We start from the raw sequence: 15589 nt of genomic DNA, 5'->3' as shown, positions 1-15589 counted from the left end.
GGTTTTAGCGGTTCTTGGATTAAGTGTGTTTAAACTGGCTAGACGGATTTGCAACAGCCAACGACTGAAATTTATACACGTACAGGCTCTGTACACGAGACCGATAGTTTTACGTCCCTCCGAAGGACGACGGGGTTCTTGGTATTTTCCTTTCCATCTGTGATATGACGCATCAATTAACAAAAAAGGTTCTAAATTACTGATTACTGACCAATCTTGTTCCATTTTCTGTTAGCAGATAAACAAAGCATTGGCCTGGAGCTTTTTAAGTCTCCAAAACAATGTTTATACTCATACGGTATCCAGGGGTAGTCACCTTGCCTAGCCTTTCTCCTGCTCCTCCATACAGGACTAATCATTGTTGTTTTGTACATATGATTGATTGATTGATTGATTGATTGATTGATTGATTGATTGATTGATTGATTGATTGATTGATTGATTGATTGACTGACTGCGTGGTGGGCGGGGTGGTTGGTTGGTTGATTGATTGATTGATTGATTGATCGATCGATTGATTTGGCATAACACTTACTGGATTCTCTTCTTACGTGTTCAGCTTTCCTTGCTTTCATTGAGAAGCAGCATAAGCAGCCTGGTTCGACATCACCTATTGAATCTGCAATAAAAAATAAATATATAATAATATATGCTATCCGATGTAGATTTTTATTCATTAGGCGGAGGCGCCACATTTTATTATTAGATTGATTTTTCACCCGTATAAGTCGGGTTCCAAAGCTAACGCTAAATAGGGCGCCTCCGCCTAATAATGCGATGCAAGTCATCTCATTAGCAAGGCATAGAAAACACATCTGTTATACACTGTTCGACCACTGGTAAAACATCCATTGGGTAAAACATTTTTACCCAACATTGGTTACATTATTTTGGGTTAGTTGGGTAAAAAATACTATAAATTTACCCACCCATTGGGTTTTATTTCTCTGTATGTTTTTCTCGTTTTGCCAGCAAAATTTGGAGTCGCCTTTATAATTGAAACCCGTGCATGAATAACCCCCGGGGGGGGGTACTCAAGTTTGGTTTTGGTAGGGATGTGCCGCTGTGATTTTGGAAGTGGACCCATAAATATACCAAATTTTCAAGAAATTTGGACCCATTGATAGGCCTATACCAAAAGATATATCGAGGGCTTAACGCCATGAGAACTACCTGCCGATTGCCAAAATGAATATTGTGTCCAATTTTGAACCAATCAAGAAGGATATTAATAAGATCATCTGCAAATGCAAGTCTGACCATAAATAATTTAAAGCCTAAGTCATAATTGGCAATTGAAATGAGCATTTCAAGCTATCAACCAATCAGAAATGCTGTTAGATGACCAACACTGCCCTCATCTTCATTTTTGACGAAAATTAGATTTGGGTACATAAATTATTATAACCGACTTTTCTGTAACAACAAAGACTTATGTCCATTTCCAAAGCCACAGGCCAATGAAAACTAGCCTTGGGTCTTTTAGTGCAGTTGGAAGAAGGGACTATCATACACCCTCGGAAATCAGCTTCTAACCGATGTCTGTAGATCAGAAAAAATGCGTAGAAAAGTAGAAAACGATAAGCTATGTTGAAAATTCAAACAATGTCCCTAGGGCCTAATAACAGGCATGACATGGGTCAAATTTCATACATCAGGATCCGAATTTCAAAATTGCTTAGATTTTGTCAAAAACCACGCCAAAGTATTCCTCTGGTCATAACGATTCAGAAAAAGTATAGTTTGACCTATCTGCGACATACCGTTCTTATACCGTTCGAAATCAGATTAGTCATCTTAACAAAAACACACAATATCATTGCGACCAATGCAAAAACCAAGATTCTTTTTCTTCAAAAAATGTAGTTATATATAATACGTACGAATAAATAACACTACATTAAAAGTGCTCAAAAAGTCGCTATATAACGTGAAGTAAATACCCCTCCTTCCTCATTAGTTCAACTCACCACTCGGCGTGTAGTCGTTGTATGCAGGAAAATGTGTTCCGATGCTTGATCTTCCACCGGCTACTTTCTCGGCTAGGATATCTTGCTTATTCAGAAATAGGATGAACGACCGGTCCTTGAGAAACCTTAAGCAACAACATCAATAATAATAATATTATTACAAATGAAAAGAAAAATGTAACTTACAAAAAAAAAAATAATAATCACGAAATTAGTCAAGATGGATCATAGTGTTTCAGAACAAAAATGCGACGAGGATGGGATTCGAACCCACGCGTGCAGAGCACAATGGATTAGCAGTCCATCGCCTTAACCACTCGGCCACCTCGTCGCAAAAACTGTGATAATGATAACTATTATAACTCATGAAATGACGACGACGATGACGATAAGGGGAAAAAATTGTATGCTTGCCCTCCACCGACCGATTTTTTTTTTTTTTTTTTTTTTAGTTTTTATAGTTTATAATTTTAATGGGTTTTTAATACATTTTTATGTCTAAATTTCATTTCATAGCTAAATTTGGCCAACAACATTTTTCTTAAGAAGAAAATCATTACTGTAAACTCATTTATAGCTGTCCATTCCTGCATCAATGTTTCCAATAAACTTGACGTCTTATCATGCCTGTAAGTATGCATGTGTTCTAATTGAATCAATTTCTATGGTGTATCTTGCGTATTGAAGGTGGGAAGGGAAGGATTGATGTATTTTTCCACATGACCATGTTCATTGCCTAAAAAGATTTTAAAAAATAGAAATATTTTTCCGACAACCCCCCCCCCCCACACCCACCCCAAGAATCCTTCTAGAGGGCAAACAAACAAAACTTTTTGGCCTAATAATTATTTGATTATGATGAAATGTTTAAACAGACAGAAAAAAACGAGAAAAACGAGAAAAGATTATTAAAAACAAACAAAACTGAATAATAATGATATGATCACGGTAAAAATATAATTATGGCACACTACATTGTTGTCAGGTTGAATAAATTTAGGAAGTAAAAAAAATGCGACGAGGATGGGATTCGAACCCACGCGTGCAGAGCACAATGGATTAGCAGTCCATCGCCTTAACCACTCGGCCACCTCGTCAGTTGTTGTTCAGATTAACGCCATCATTTATTATTGCACTAATTCATAGCGACACATCAACTTTGCTTTCCTTCCCGACATGCAATAGTTTTGTCTTATCGTGTGATAGTTATCGCAAAAGTGATGCATGATGGGAGGATAGAATAAACAAATGTCTTTAGAAAACCGAGATAAGAAATTTATATTTGCTGGTAAGCCTATGCCTAGTTTCATAATTTTATTCAATACATGATTCAAGTAGGCCTACTATTTATATTGGCCTACATATATATACCTGCATGGAGAGAGTAAATGACAACAGCTGCATCGATTCTATATTCCAGATGCTGCAGCCTGAGTAAATTGATATTTATACCCCTAATTTGAGCAAATTATTTGCTCATCTATAGTATTATTAATTTTTGAGTCAAAATATAATACTCCTCGAAGAGTAAATGTTGAGTAAAATAATTGCTCAACTCAAGTGGTAAATTCTACTCAACCTCAGTTGAGTACCGTTTTACTCTTATTTGAGTCAAAAGGGGAATACTCGACCCTGGAGTAATTATTGAGTAAACTTTACTCAGTGAAAGCCGAGTAAAAGTCTTAACCCAATTCTGAGTAAATTTCTAATCAACAAGATGAGTGAACAATTAATCAACCTTCATGGAGTACAATTTACTCAAGAATTGAGTATTCCCCTTTTTACTGTCAAAAGAGTAAAATTTTGCTCATATCTGGGCAATTTTTTGGCAGTGTATGCACGTTATATTATAACAAAAGCAACGCATAACGCGCGAGAAATAAAGATATACAATGACTATGTACAAAAATGTAGGCTGACATTGATTTTCGGCTCAAAATCCCACGAACCGGTTTTTCTTCAAGATATGAAAAGTTTGCCTCTCACACGATTCCTCACTAATTTTCTGTCGTAAGGGCAGACAACGCACACGCATATATAAGACACACACAAAAACACCCACCAAGAAATCAACTTTGCTTACCTATTTGCCCATAGATGTTCATACAATTGCAGAGACTCCTCGAGTCTGTTTATACTTTGGTCCTCTCTGAGGAATGTATCGTAGCCACTGCATGCTGTCACAAAGATGACTGCTGTACAATCTAAAGCAGAAAGATCGATATTAACATTACTTTCAAGAGGTTTTCCGCAGGGTTCTGTTTTAGGTCCCTTGCCTTTTACCATGTTACACTCGTGGATAACACATACGCGACGTAAGCCGTTGAATATGCATGGCTTATGCACCGCAAAGGCCCTTAATAATTCCACATGTCACCATAATTAGGGCTGTCTTACACCCGGGCCTTACATAGTACGATGACATCATGACAGCAAGACAACAAGACAGCATTAGGCATATAATTATATTTAGCTAACTACTTTCAACAACATTGTGATTAATAATAGGCCATATACCTGAAAAACATTGCACCCATTTTTTCCTCTCATCTCTCTGTCCGCCTACATCGAGTAAACTGAAATAAATAATGTGTATAGCGATAATATTAGTTATGCATAAAACCTCTTCCTCGTATCCTTCTCCTCCACCTGTTATCGTTTCTTTCTTAATTTTCTTCCTCGCCGGCTTCTTTTTCTCCTTCCTTCCTATTCTTCAGCTTGCTCCAGCACCATGTTTTGTCCTTCTTCAGTTCTTCTTCTTCCAGGCTTCCCCATCTTATCCCGGCACCTTGTATACTTATCAAAATGGGCTATTCCAATTGAAATCCACACTCCCCCTGTGGAATATTTTGAAAATATCTTCCATAGAGGGAGTATGTTTCTCAAATGTAATTGGTCAGGGTTAATCATTTTGAAACCCATACTCCCCCTGTATTGTGTCTTTACCTATATCTTCCACAACTAGATTGAGTATTTCAAATGGAAGTTACCCAAATGTCTATTCTATTTCAAACTCATACTCCCTCTGTAGAAGACTTTAGCTAAATCTTCCACAGAGGGAGTGTGGATTTTCATGGAATAGCCAAATATCGTCTTTCCTTCCGCATTTAGGGCATTTCAAGGGAGATGCAGAGATCTGTAGCACTGCACTATACTCGCAACACTTCCAATACATTTATTTACCCATTATACTCAATACTGTAATAATCCCTGCTAATTACCCCAAAATTAATTTTTATTCATGTCGAAATAACATATCTATAAAATAATTATAGAAAAATGCTGCGTTTTTGTTCCCAGAAACAGAAAACCGAAAAAAAAACAAATCTCCTCTAGTTCTCCTCCTTTGTGTCCTTGTTCCCTTCTTCTCCAGGAAAATACAAATGATATCCATACATTAGGTTAAATATAATACCACGTAATTAGAGCTGGACAGTGCTTGAAAAAAAAACAGGGACTATTTTCTTGCATGGCATCTGAAAAATGTGCTTAAAATCATTGAAAAATACCCAGGTGCAATGTGCACAATTTATGCGCATAAGTAGCATGCAGAAATGACGTGTTTTCTACCATTATTTTACAGTTCTGATGAAAAATTCCACTAAATTCATTTTCCACCCAATCTGTTCACAAAAAAGGAGGGCGCACTATAAAATTATATTCTTTTCCACTATCTATACTCACTGGAAATTAACACTGGATCGTTGCATATGAATTTCAAACTTGGTTTCTAACACACCTCTAGTCATAACTCGAGACCTCAAGATATCCTGCAATGAAGTAAGCATTTACAAAACAACTTACATTTTTATATTATAAGGTGATTCTGAAGCATAGCATTAATAAAATAAACATCTCAAAAAAAAAGTAACTAGCCCCCCCTCCCCTTAAATAATGACCATTATTCAAAAACGGGTGATTATATTAAAAATCTGTAAAATGCGTTGGAAGCAGAATTTATTTCTGCACATTTTGACACCTCATTTGTAGCAATTGACTAAATATTGACGTCACAGCGTACATTTAAATCAATGTAGCCCAAGATTTGAAAGTTGCAGTAAATTCTATTGATTTTGCATTCAGTGTAATGGAAAGAAATCTGTGTAATGATATCTGAGTGTTTTTGTATTGTAAAAATTTGTATGTAAGTGCAACCTTCAAATCTGGACCTCACTACATTAAATTGACCGGTGTTTTATTGTTTTATGGACTATCGTATCCAATGAGGTGTCAAAATGCGCAGAAATAAATTCTGCTTCCAACGCATTTTTCAGATTTGTAATACAATAGCCCCTTTTTGAATAATGGCCATTATTTAAGTAGGGGGTAGTTACTTTTTTATTTTGTTTATTAAAATATCCATCAAACACGGCAGAGTTGCTGTTAAATTGTTAACAGTGCGTGCAAATGAAAATCGTGATTAGAAGGTGAACATCGTGAAATTCACAACAACAAAAAATGTTTAAAGTTGATCACTGAAAAGCAATTACTTTGAAATTGGATTGTAAGTGTCCTTACCTGGTTAGGTGGCTTGTAATCGCTTTCCCTGATCTCGTCAATTCTATCTAAAAAACTAGAGAAGAAGACAAGATAAATACGACGTTAATTATTTCAGTATCGTCGGATCGTATTACATAATTTAATCATGTATGACAAGATAGGTAACAACAACAACAAATTTTTGCTTTTTTATGGAGTGAAACAGACCAAAGATGAGGACATTTACGATGTAGTGCGAGAGTTCCTTATTACGGATTTCATGTTTAGAAGAGAACACGCTGATTCAGTGATCATAGTGAATGCGCATCGACTACCACGTCGAAAGAGAGACTTACAGGGCGCGAGCAACAGGAAGGAGAGGAACGACCGGATCCCATCATTGTGCGTTTTGGTTGCATGTCCGACAGAGATTGTGTTTTAGAAGCAAGCCAAATTCGCGGTTATATCAAGGACAGGAAGCCAGTCATGTGCTACACGGATCTCCCTGCAGAGATGAAACGTACGAGGGGTGAGTTGGCTACTCAAGCAAGAAGACTACGGAATGAAGGAAATTCAACAAGGATCAGAGTAAATGGGGTGAAAGTGTACTTAGAGTATCGTGCCAAGGAAGCAAAAGGCAGTGCCTGGAAGATGTACACCAAATAATTGAACAAGCTATGCTATAGCAAGTCTTTTTCTTTGACACTGCAAACAAGCTATTGATAGATTACCAACGGCATCCTTTATATCGAACAATATTAATTTTGCTGGAAAGAAAAAAAAATTTTGCTGATTATGAACCAGTCCTTAATCGGTTTCAAATAAAATGTGCACACCATATAAATTTTATGTACAACTTTGGGTTTGGAAAAGAAAGTCTCAAAAGTTATGGTAGTACAGGTAATGACATTAGTGACAAAATGACATTGGATATTGAAAAAAAATCACTTTCTGTGTTCGGATCGTATCATAAAATTGTAAAATATAAACTTTAAAAATAAAAGCCAGAAAAGTCAGAAAATGTGTACGACGATATAAAAAAAAACCCAAAACAAACAAAACCATTTATGATGTTTATGCCTATGGTGAAAGGAAAATACTTGTTTTCAATGTTATCCACTTTATGATATATATTGTAAAATATTTGTTCATGTTATAACAATCTATATATAGACAAAATAAAACGTGAAATCATGGGCTTTTTCTGTGTTTTGAAAGCCTATGGTGAAAGGAAAATACTTTCCAATGTTATCTACTCTATGTATTGTTTAGGTTAAAACAATCTATATATAAATATGTAAACAAAATAAAATGTGAAATCATATGCCTTTTTGTGTTTGGATGCCTATGGTGAAAAGCAAATACTCATCACACACTTTATGATATGGATTGTTTATGTTACAACAATCTATATATAAATATATAAACAAAACAAAACAAAATAAAATGTAAAATCATAGGCCTTTTTGTGTTTGATTGAATACCTATGGTGAAAGGCACATACTCATCTTATACTTTATGATATGGATTGTTTATGTTATAACAATCTATATATAAATATGTAAACAAAATGAAATGTGAAATCATAGGCCTTTTTGTGTTTGATTGAATACCTATGGTGAAAGGAAAATACTCATCACATACTTTATGATATGGATTGTTTATGTTACAACAATCTATATATAAATATATAAACAAAATAAAATGTGAAATCAGGCCTTTTTGTGTTTGATTGAATACCTATGGTGAAAGGCAAATACTCATCACACACTTTATGATATGGATTGTTTATGTTATAACAATCTATATATAAATATGTAAACAAAATAAAATGTGAAATCATAGGCCTTTTTGTGTTTGATTGAATACCTATATATGGTGAAAGGCAAATACTCATCACACACTTTATGATATGGATTGTTTATGTTATAACAATCTATATATAAATATGTAAACAAAATAAAATGTGAAACCATAGGCCCTTTTGTGTTTGAGTGAATACCTATGGTGAAAGGCAAATACTCATCTTATACTTTATGATATGGATTGTTTATGTTATAAAAATCTATATATAAATATATAAACAAAATGAAATGTGAAATCATAGGCCTTTTTGTGTTTGATTGAATACCGATGGTGAAAGGCAAATACTCATCTTATACTTTATGATATGGATTGTTTATGTTATAACAATCTATATATAAATATGTAAACAAAATGAAATGTGAAATCATATGCTTTTTGTGTTTGATTGAATACCTATGGCGAAAGGAAAATACTCATCACACACTTTATGATATGGATTGTTTATGTTATAACAATCTATATATAAATATATAAACAAAATAAAATGTGAAATCATAGGCCTTTTTGTGTTTGATTGAATACCTATGGTGAAAGGCAAATACTCATCACACACTTTATGATATGGATTGTTTATGTTATAACAATCTATATATAAATATGTAAACAAAACAAAATGTGAAATCATAGGCCTTTTTGTGTTCGAAAGCCTATGGTGAAAGGAAAATACCTAATCTCACATAGTTTCCAATGTTATCTACTCTATGTATTGTTTAGGTTATAACAATCTAAAATATGTAAACAAAATAAAATGTGAAATCATAGGCCTTTTTTTGTGTTTGAATATGGTGAAAGGAAAATACTTATGTCACATAGTTTTCAATGTTATCCAATTTGTGATATGTATTGTTTATGTTATAACAATCTATATATGTAAACAAAATAAAATGTGAAATCATTTTCTGTTTGAATGCCAATGGTGAAAGGAAAATACTTATGTCACATAGCTTCCAATGGATCCACTTTATGATAATTATGTATTGTTTATGTTATAACAATCTGTGATTATTATGTAAACAAAATAAACTGTGAAATCATAGGCCATTCTTGTCTGAATGCCTTTGGTGAAAGGAAAATACTTATGTAATATAATTAGTTTCCAATGTTATCCACTTTATTATATGTATTGGCCGTTTCATACTTTAGCTTTATACCACGTTAGTGGTTTAAGGGCATTTATAGTTTACATGGATACTGCAGAAAGGTAACATTTGCTGGTAAATTTGGTTTAAATAGGAAACCTATGTACATACTACTGTTTACAAATTCCAAAAATGCAACTTTAAATTATGTATGATTTTGAACAAAAACAATAATTTGAACAAAATGAGTAATATTTGGAGCTTGATTGATAAAAACAAAACATGCTACAAATTACTATTCTGAAAAAATCAGACAAAAAAAGTTTGCCTTTCTTAAATGCTGTTTCCATGTCGGCTCGGAGATGAGTGCGGTGTGTAGATACTTTTTTAGTTTCTTTATGTTTGTTTTTTGGGTATCTACCAAGATTTTGTTCCAATTTTCTTTGTTTTTTTTACATGTTCTTTTTTGCATGGTTCTGTTTGCGTGTGCGGGTGAGTGGCCATATTTATCAAAGTATAATTTATATGTATGTCTAGAGTTTTCTATGTACAATTACCTCATGAAACGTGTTCCATGATACCATTATAGACATTGAAAATGATTAAGTATGGCTAATGATGTTAAAATTCTATCAATGAATTGCCGGGGTTTAAATGCTAAACAAAAAGAAGAGATGTTTTACATTATTTGCGTAACAAAAGTGTTTCAATATTATGTTTGCAAGATGTTCATTTTGATAAGAATATGGAAATAATGGTAAAAGCTGAATGGGGAGGTGAAGCTTTTTTTAGCTCTTTGCCTCAAATTCAAGAGGAGTTGCCATTTTCTCAATAACAATTTAGATTTTAAAGTCCATACAACACAAAATGATGAAGAAGGAAATTGGGTAGCTTTAGATGTATCTATTAACAATGTTCGTATAACACTTATATCAATATATGGTCCAAATGATGACAAGCCAAACTTTTATCACGACATTAAAAGGGTAATAGAAACATTTGATAATGCCCATTGTGTGTTATGTGGTGACTGGAATTTGGTTCAAGATCCAAAATTAGATACCTCGAATTATATTCGCATAAATAACCCAAAAGCGAGAAAAACTGTTTTAGAAATGAAAGAAGAACTTGGATTGATAGACCCGTGGCGACTTCAAAACCCAAACTCTCGCAGATATACCTGGCGTCAACCAACTCCTTTAAAACAGTCCAGATTAGATTTTTTTCTGATATCGGAAGAGCTTACAACATATTTAGTGAAATCTAAAATAGACCCTGGATATCGAACAGATCACTCTCTTATTAGTCTTTCGCTCGACGTGTCTCCTATTAAACGTGGGAAAGGTTTTTGGAAATTCAATAATACGCTATTAAAAGATATTGATTACATAGATAGGATTAAGAAAAAAATTAGTGAAGTTAAGAAACAATATGCAGTATCACCATATAACTTAAATAATATAAATCAAATCCCTGCAAGTGAGCTCGAGTTTACGATAAATGAACAACTGTTTCTTGAAGTATTGCTCATGGAGATAAGGGGAAACGATCAAATATGCATCAGAAAAAAACAAAAAAATAAAAATAAAGAAAATACTTGAAAGAGATATAGAAACTTTAGAAAAAGAGCTAGGTGATTCAAACAATACAGACGTTTTAGAAAATGTTGAAATTAAAAAGTCCGAATTAGAGGAGATGAGGAAGGAAAAAATGGAAGGCGTAATGTTACGATCCAAAGCAAGATGGATAGAACACGGAGAAAAACCATCTAAATATTTTGTGAACTTGGAAAAAAGAAACTGTGTAAATAAAGCAATCGTTCATTTACAAAATGCAAACGGGGATGATATAAAAGATCAATACCAAATAATGGAAGAAACTTTTAAGTTTTACTCGAAACTGTATGAATGTAAAGACAACAATTTATATTTGGAGGAATTCGACCAAAATCTTTCAAGATCAGATTTACCTCAATTAACTCAAGATCAATTAAAAAAAAAGCTCGAAGGGCATTTGACTTATAACGAACTTTTAACTGCCTTGAAGAAAATGTCAAACAATAAAAGTCCTGGGTCTGATGGGTTTACCACTGAATTTTGGAAAGTTTTTTTTCAAGACTTGGGAGGTTTTCTCTTACGTTCTCTGAACTACTCATATGAATCAGGGAATTATCAGTTACGCAGAGATTAGGGATTATTACCCTCCTTCCTAAAGGAAACAAACCAAAACAATTCCTAAAGAATTGGCGTCCTATTACTTTGTTAAATATAACCTATAAACTAGCTTCATCGTGTATTGCTGAAAGAATGAAACAAATTTTACCAAGCCTAATAAATGATGATCAAAAAGGTTTTATGAAAGGAAGGTATATTGGAGAAAATATAAGATTACTTTATGATTTAATTGTATACACAAAATTACATGACCAACCAGGTATGCTATTGCTTATAGATTTTGAAAAAGCGTTTGATTCCGTTTCTCATAAATTCATTTTTAAAACATTAGATTTTCTAAATATCGGTCCATCTTTTACAAAATGGATCAAACTTTTTATAATAAAAGTCAATCCTCAGTTTTGGTAAATGGAAATTCCTCAAAACAATTCAATTTAGGTAGAGGTTGCAGACAGGGGGACCCTTTGTCCCCTTATATCTTTCTAATTTGTGCTGAAATGTTGGGCTGTCTCATACGAAAAAATACTGATATATGTGGTATTACAGTTGAAAATATTAATTGTAAAATCACCCAATACGCTGATGACTCGACTGTGATCTTAAATGGAAGTACTGAAAGTTTACTACAAACGTTAAAAACACTGGATTTGTTTGAGCGTTTGTCAGGGTTGAAAATAAACGAGGATAAAACAAATGTTGTGTATATTGGGTCACTTAGAGGTAGAAAACCAAACCCTGGCATTACAAATAAAAATCTAAAGTGGGTTGAAGACGGAAAATGCTCTGCATTGGGAGTACAATTTTCAACCAATTTGGTTGAAATGGTTAATTTGAACTATGATAAGGTTATGGAGTCGGTGACAAAGGTAATGCATCATTGGTCTAAAAGAAACTTGACAGTTTTGGAAGAATAACTATAGTCAAATCCCTACTGATACCAAAGTTTAACCACCTTGTTCTTTCAATTCCTAACCCGTCAAAAGACTTTATAAAAGATTTACAAAAGAAAATCTATAATTTTATTTGGAAAGGTACAAGAGATAAAATAAGTAGAGATCAATTGTCAAATGATTATTCTGAAGGTGGATTAAGATTGGTTAAAGTAGATTTATTCTTTGAAGCACTGAAATGTACATGGATTAGACGAATTGTAAATGGATGTATTGATGCTAAAGGATTGATGTTTTTTTTCAATTTCAACTGGTATACATATTAATGATCTTGAAAAGGGCGCAAATTATACACTAAAAGTAGCACAAAATTCCCAAAATGTTTTTTGGAAAGAAGTTCTTTTATCTTGGTCTAAGGTAAAGAAAAAACACAATCCTAATACAATTGATGATGTGTTAAGATCATGTTTATGGGAAAACGAATGGTTTAAGATTGGTGGTAAAGAAATAAATTATAAAAAATGGCGGACAGCAGGTATTGATTTTGTCTCTGACCTTGTCCATGTTAACCAAAACCGTTTTCTCTTTCTTCATGAAATTGAAACAAATTATGGATTACGGCTAAATTTTTTGGAATACAACAGTGTAATTTGCGCAATTAAGAGTAATTTCAAGCATCTATTTCAGGAAAACGCTACATTTATTGCAATTCCTAAGCCGTTTATCCCATTTCATTTCAGTTTTATTTTAAAAGATAAAAAAGGTTGCAGATCAATCTGTAAACAACTTATGTCCTCAAAGATACCAAGAGCAAAACGAAAATGGGAAGTAAAATTAAATAGTAGCTTTTCAGATGATGAATGGAAGGTATATTCTTTGTTGCCATTTAAATGTACAATGGATACAAAATTACGGTGGTTTCAGTACAGAATTTTAAATGGAATTCTTACCACAAATACATTTATGTTTAAAATTGGCAAAAGAAATGATAATATATGTACTTTTTGCAACAAGGAACCCGAAACGATAATTCATCTTTTATCAGATTGTAAAAAGTTAAACCCATTTGGTCTCAGCTCGAAACCTGGTGTTTACAAAAACTCGGTATACCTATCACATTCAACCGAAATCATATTCTTTTCGGGACAGATTTAGGAAAACTAAATAGTGCTATCAATTTAATTCTCATTCTAACTAAGTTTTATATATACAGAAAAAGATGCCAAAATTCAACCCTTTCTTTTATCCCTCTTCAGAAGGAAATAGAATATTATCATAAATTGGAAAGATTCATTCTTTTAAAAGATTCAAAATACCGAGTTTATCAAAATAAATGGCAGGTTTGGAAGGGACTTTTCAACTAAACATTTTGTTCTTATTGTAAAAGCTAGACAAATCAAATGCTATATAAATATGTATGTGAGAGTGTGTGTGTGTGCTGGTACTGTTTATGTATTGTTTAATATTTAAAAATACCTGGTGTATAGAAATCAAAATTTCTGTATTTATCTGAGTAAGGCCGTATAAAATTAATATTTTGGTTCTCGTCCAGAGGATTTTCATGAATTGATGAGGGAGGGAGGTGTTTTTTGTTTTGTTTTTTTTTCAGTGTAAAATCAGCATTGTCTGTAGTTTTCGGTCTTTTCCAACAGTGCTCGAGGAAACGATGAGGCACTTTTTTTTTTTTTTTTTTTTCAAATGTGAGATTCTGAGGGATAAACCCCCTAGAGTACCACAAAAAGACTTTGAAGTGGTCCTTGTTCTCTAATAAACTTATTTATATGTATGAAAAATTCATAAATCATTCCAAAGTCTAAAATAATTGAAAAATCTAAAAAAAAAAAAAAAAATCTGACAAATCCCAAAAATAGATAAGGGAGAGGAAGAGAACCAAAACATTAATTTTATACGGCCTAAACTATGATTGTAAAATGTACACTGGAAAAAAAGAAAAAAAAACAAAACAAAACAACAACAACAAAATGCAATTGGAACTCTGCGAATATTATAAAGATCAAGAGCGTCGATGGACAGACCCGGTGGAGTGGTAATTCTTGTACGGGGATGTGCCCCGCACAGCGACGACGCCTGGTAAATAATTACATATTGTACAGACAGGGAAACTAAATCAATACCCGGGATCAATACACGTGTATCTGCTATGCACGATTTGATATTCAGACGATTTCTGCCATGAAGATATCACAAGGCGATGACACTGTGCCACACAGAATTGTTGCTGTTTTTGCTTCCCATACCAATTTGCAACAAACAGCGCCCACATTCGCCCTAATTGAGCGCTTTTAAGGGAACTTATGCTAAAATGCACCCAATTGGGCAAATTGGTCTCCCATAAAAACACACCCATCACCATGTCTATTTGTCGAATTATAGCAAAAATAGTTTAACGGAATAAATAAATACTTACTAAGCTGCACTGTCGATGAGTTGATATTCATGCGCCCTGGCGTAACATTCTTGTACGCCTTCGTCCTCCCATAAGTCCCTCGCACGATCATAGAATTTCTGTGTAAAATACAAAATCATAAAATCAATTAATTGATAGTCAATCAGTTAATCAATCTGATCTCGATCAATTAATCAATCTGACAAAGATCATGGAACCACACATGCAATCAATCAATCAATCAGTCAATCAATCTATTAATCAATTAGTTAATTAATCTATCAATCAATCAATCTATCTATCTATCAAAAGCAATCAAGCATGCACAGTAAATGCAGTCAATCAATCAACCAAACAGTTAATCAATTAATCAATTGAGCAAGCGAGTAAGCCAACAGTTAATCAGGCAATTAAGTAAGCATGCAGTCAATCAATCAAACAATCAATCAGAAGTAAGAGTACACCGTACACACGTTCGTGATTGAGACATTCAGGTGAAGTGTTCAAAACGTACTTTCGAAGACTTTCCTGGGGTCCAAAACTATCAAAAAGCAAATGTTTGCAAAATATTTAGGTTTAGGCCTAAATATAGAAGCAGATATCTTGAAGAGTACCAATTCGATTTTTTTTCTCGCTTATATTAGACAGATACATTTTTGAAACCGTTTTGCAGACTGTCTCAAAACAAAAAGGTCAAACTACTAAGATTTTCATTTTGTAAAAT

General features: G+C 33.5%; 1 protein-coding gene and 2 non-coding genes across 4 annotated transcripts in view; all 3 read right to left on the bottom strand.

The window, feature by feature from the left end:
- LOC140156952 (guanine nucleotide-binding protein G(s) subunit alpha-like) overlaps positions 1-15589 on the bottom strand; it is a 77531-nt gene that overhangs the window by 2782 nt on the left and 59160 nt on the right. For both annotated transcript variants that reach the window (XM_072179998.1, XM_072179999.1), the window contains 7 exons: positions 14887-14984; positions 6489-6543; positions 5655-5740; positions 4488-4546; positions 4054-4174; positions 1971-2095; positions 536-619 (listed from right to left, as the gene is read on the bottom strand). In XM_072179998.1, the coding sequence (XP_072036099.1) occupies positions 536-619; positions 1971-2095; positions 4054-4174; positions 4488-4546; positions 5655-5740; positions 6489-6543; positions 14887-14984 (628 nt within the window). The remainder of the gene's footprint in view (positions 1-535; positions 620-1970; positions 2096-4053; positions 4175-4487; positions 4547-5654; positions 5741-6488; positions 6544-14886; positions 14985-15589) is intronic.
- Positions 2220-2301, bottom strand: Trnas-gcu (transfer RNA serine (anticodon GCU)). The gene has a single exon. It is a non-coding gene; the product is annotated as a tRNA-Ser (tRNA).
- Trnas-gcu (transfer RNA serine (anticodon GCU)) lies at positions 2986-3067 on the bottom strand. Its single transcript has one exon. It is a non-coding gene; the product is annotated as a tRNA-Ser (tRNA).

The sequence above is a fragment of the Amphiura filiformis genome, chromosome 7 (genome assembly GCF_039555335.1).
Source record: "Amphiura filiformis chromosome 7, Afil_fr2py, whole genome shotgun sequence".
NCBI lineage: Eukaryota > Metazoa > Echinodermata > Ophiuroidea > Amphilepidida > Amphiuridae > Amphiura > Amphiura filiformis.
This window is presented reverse-complemented; position numbering and strand designations above follow the sequence as displayed.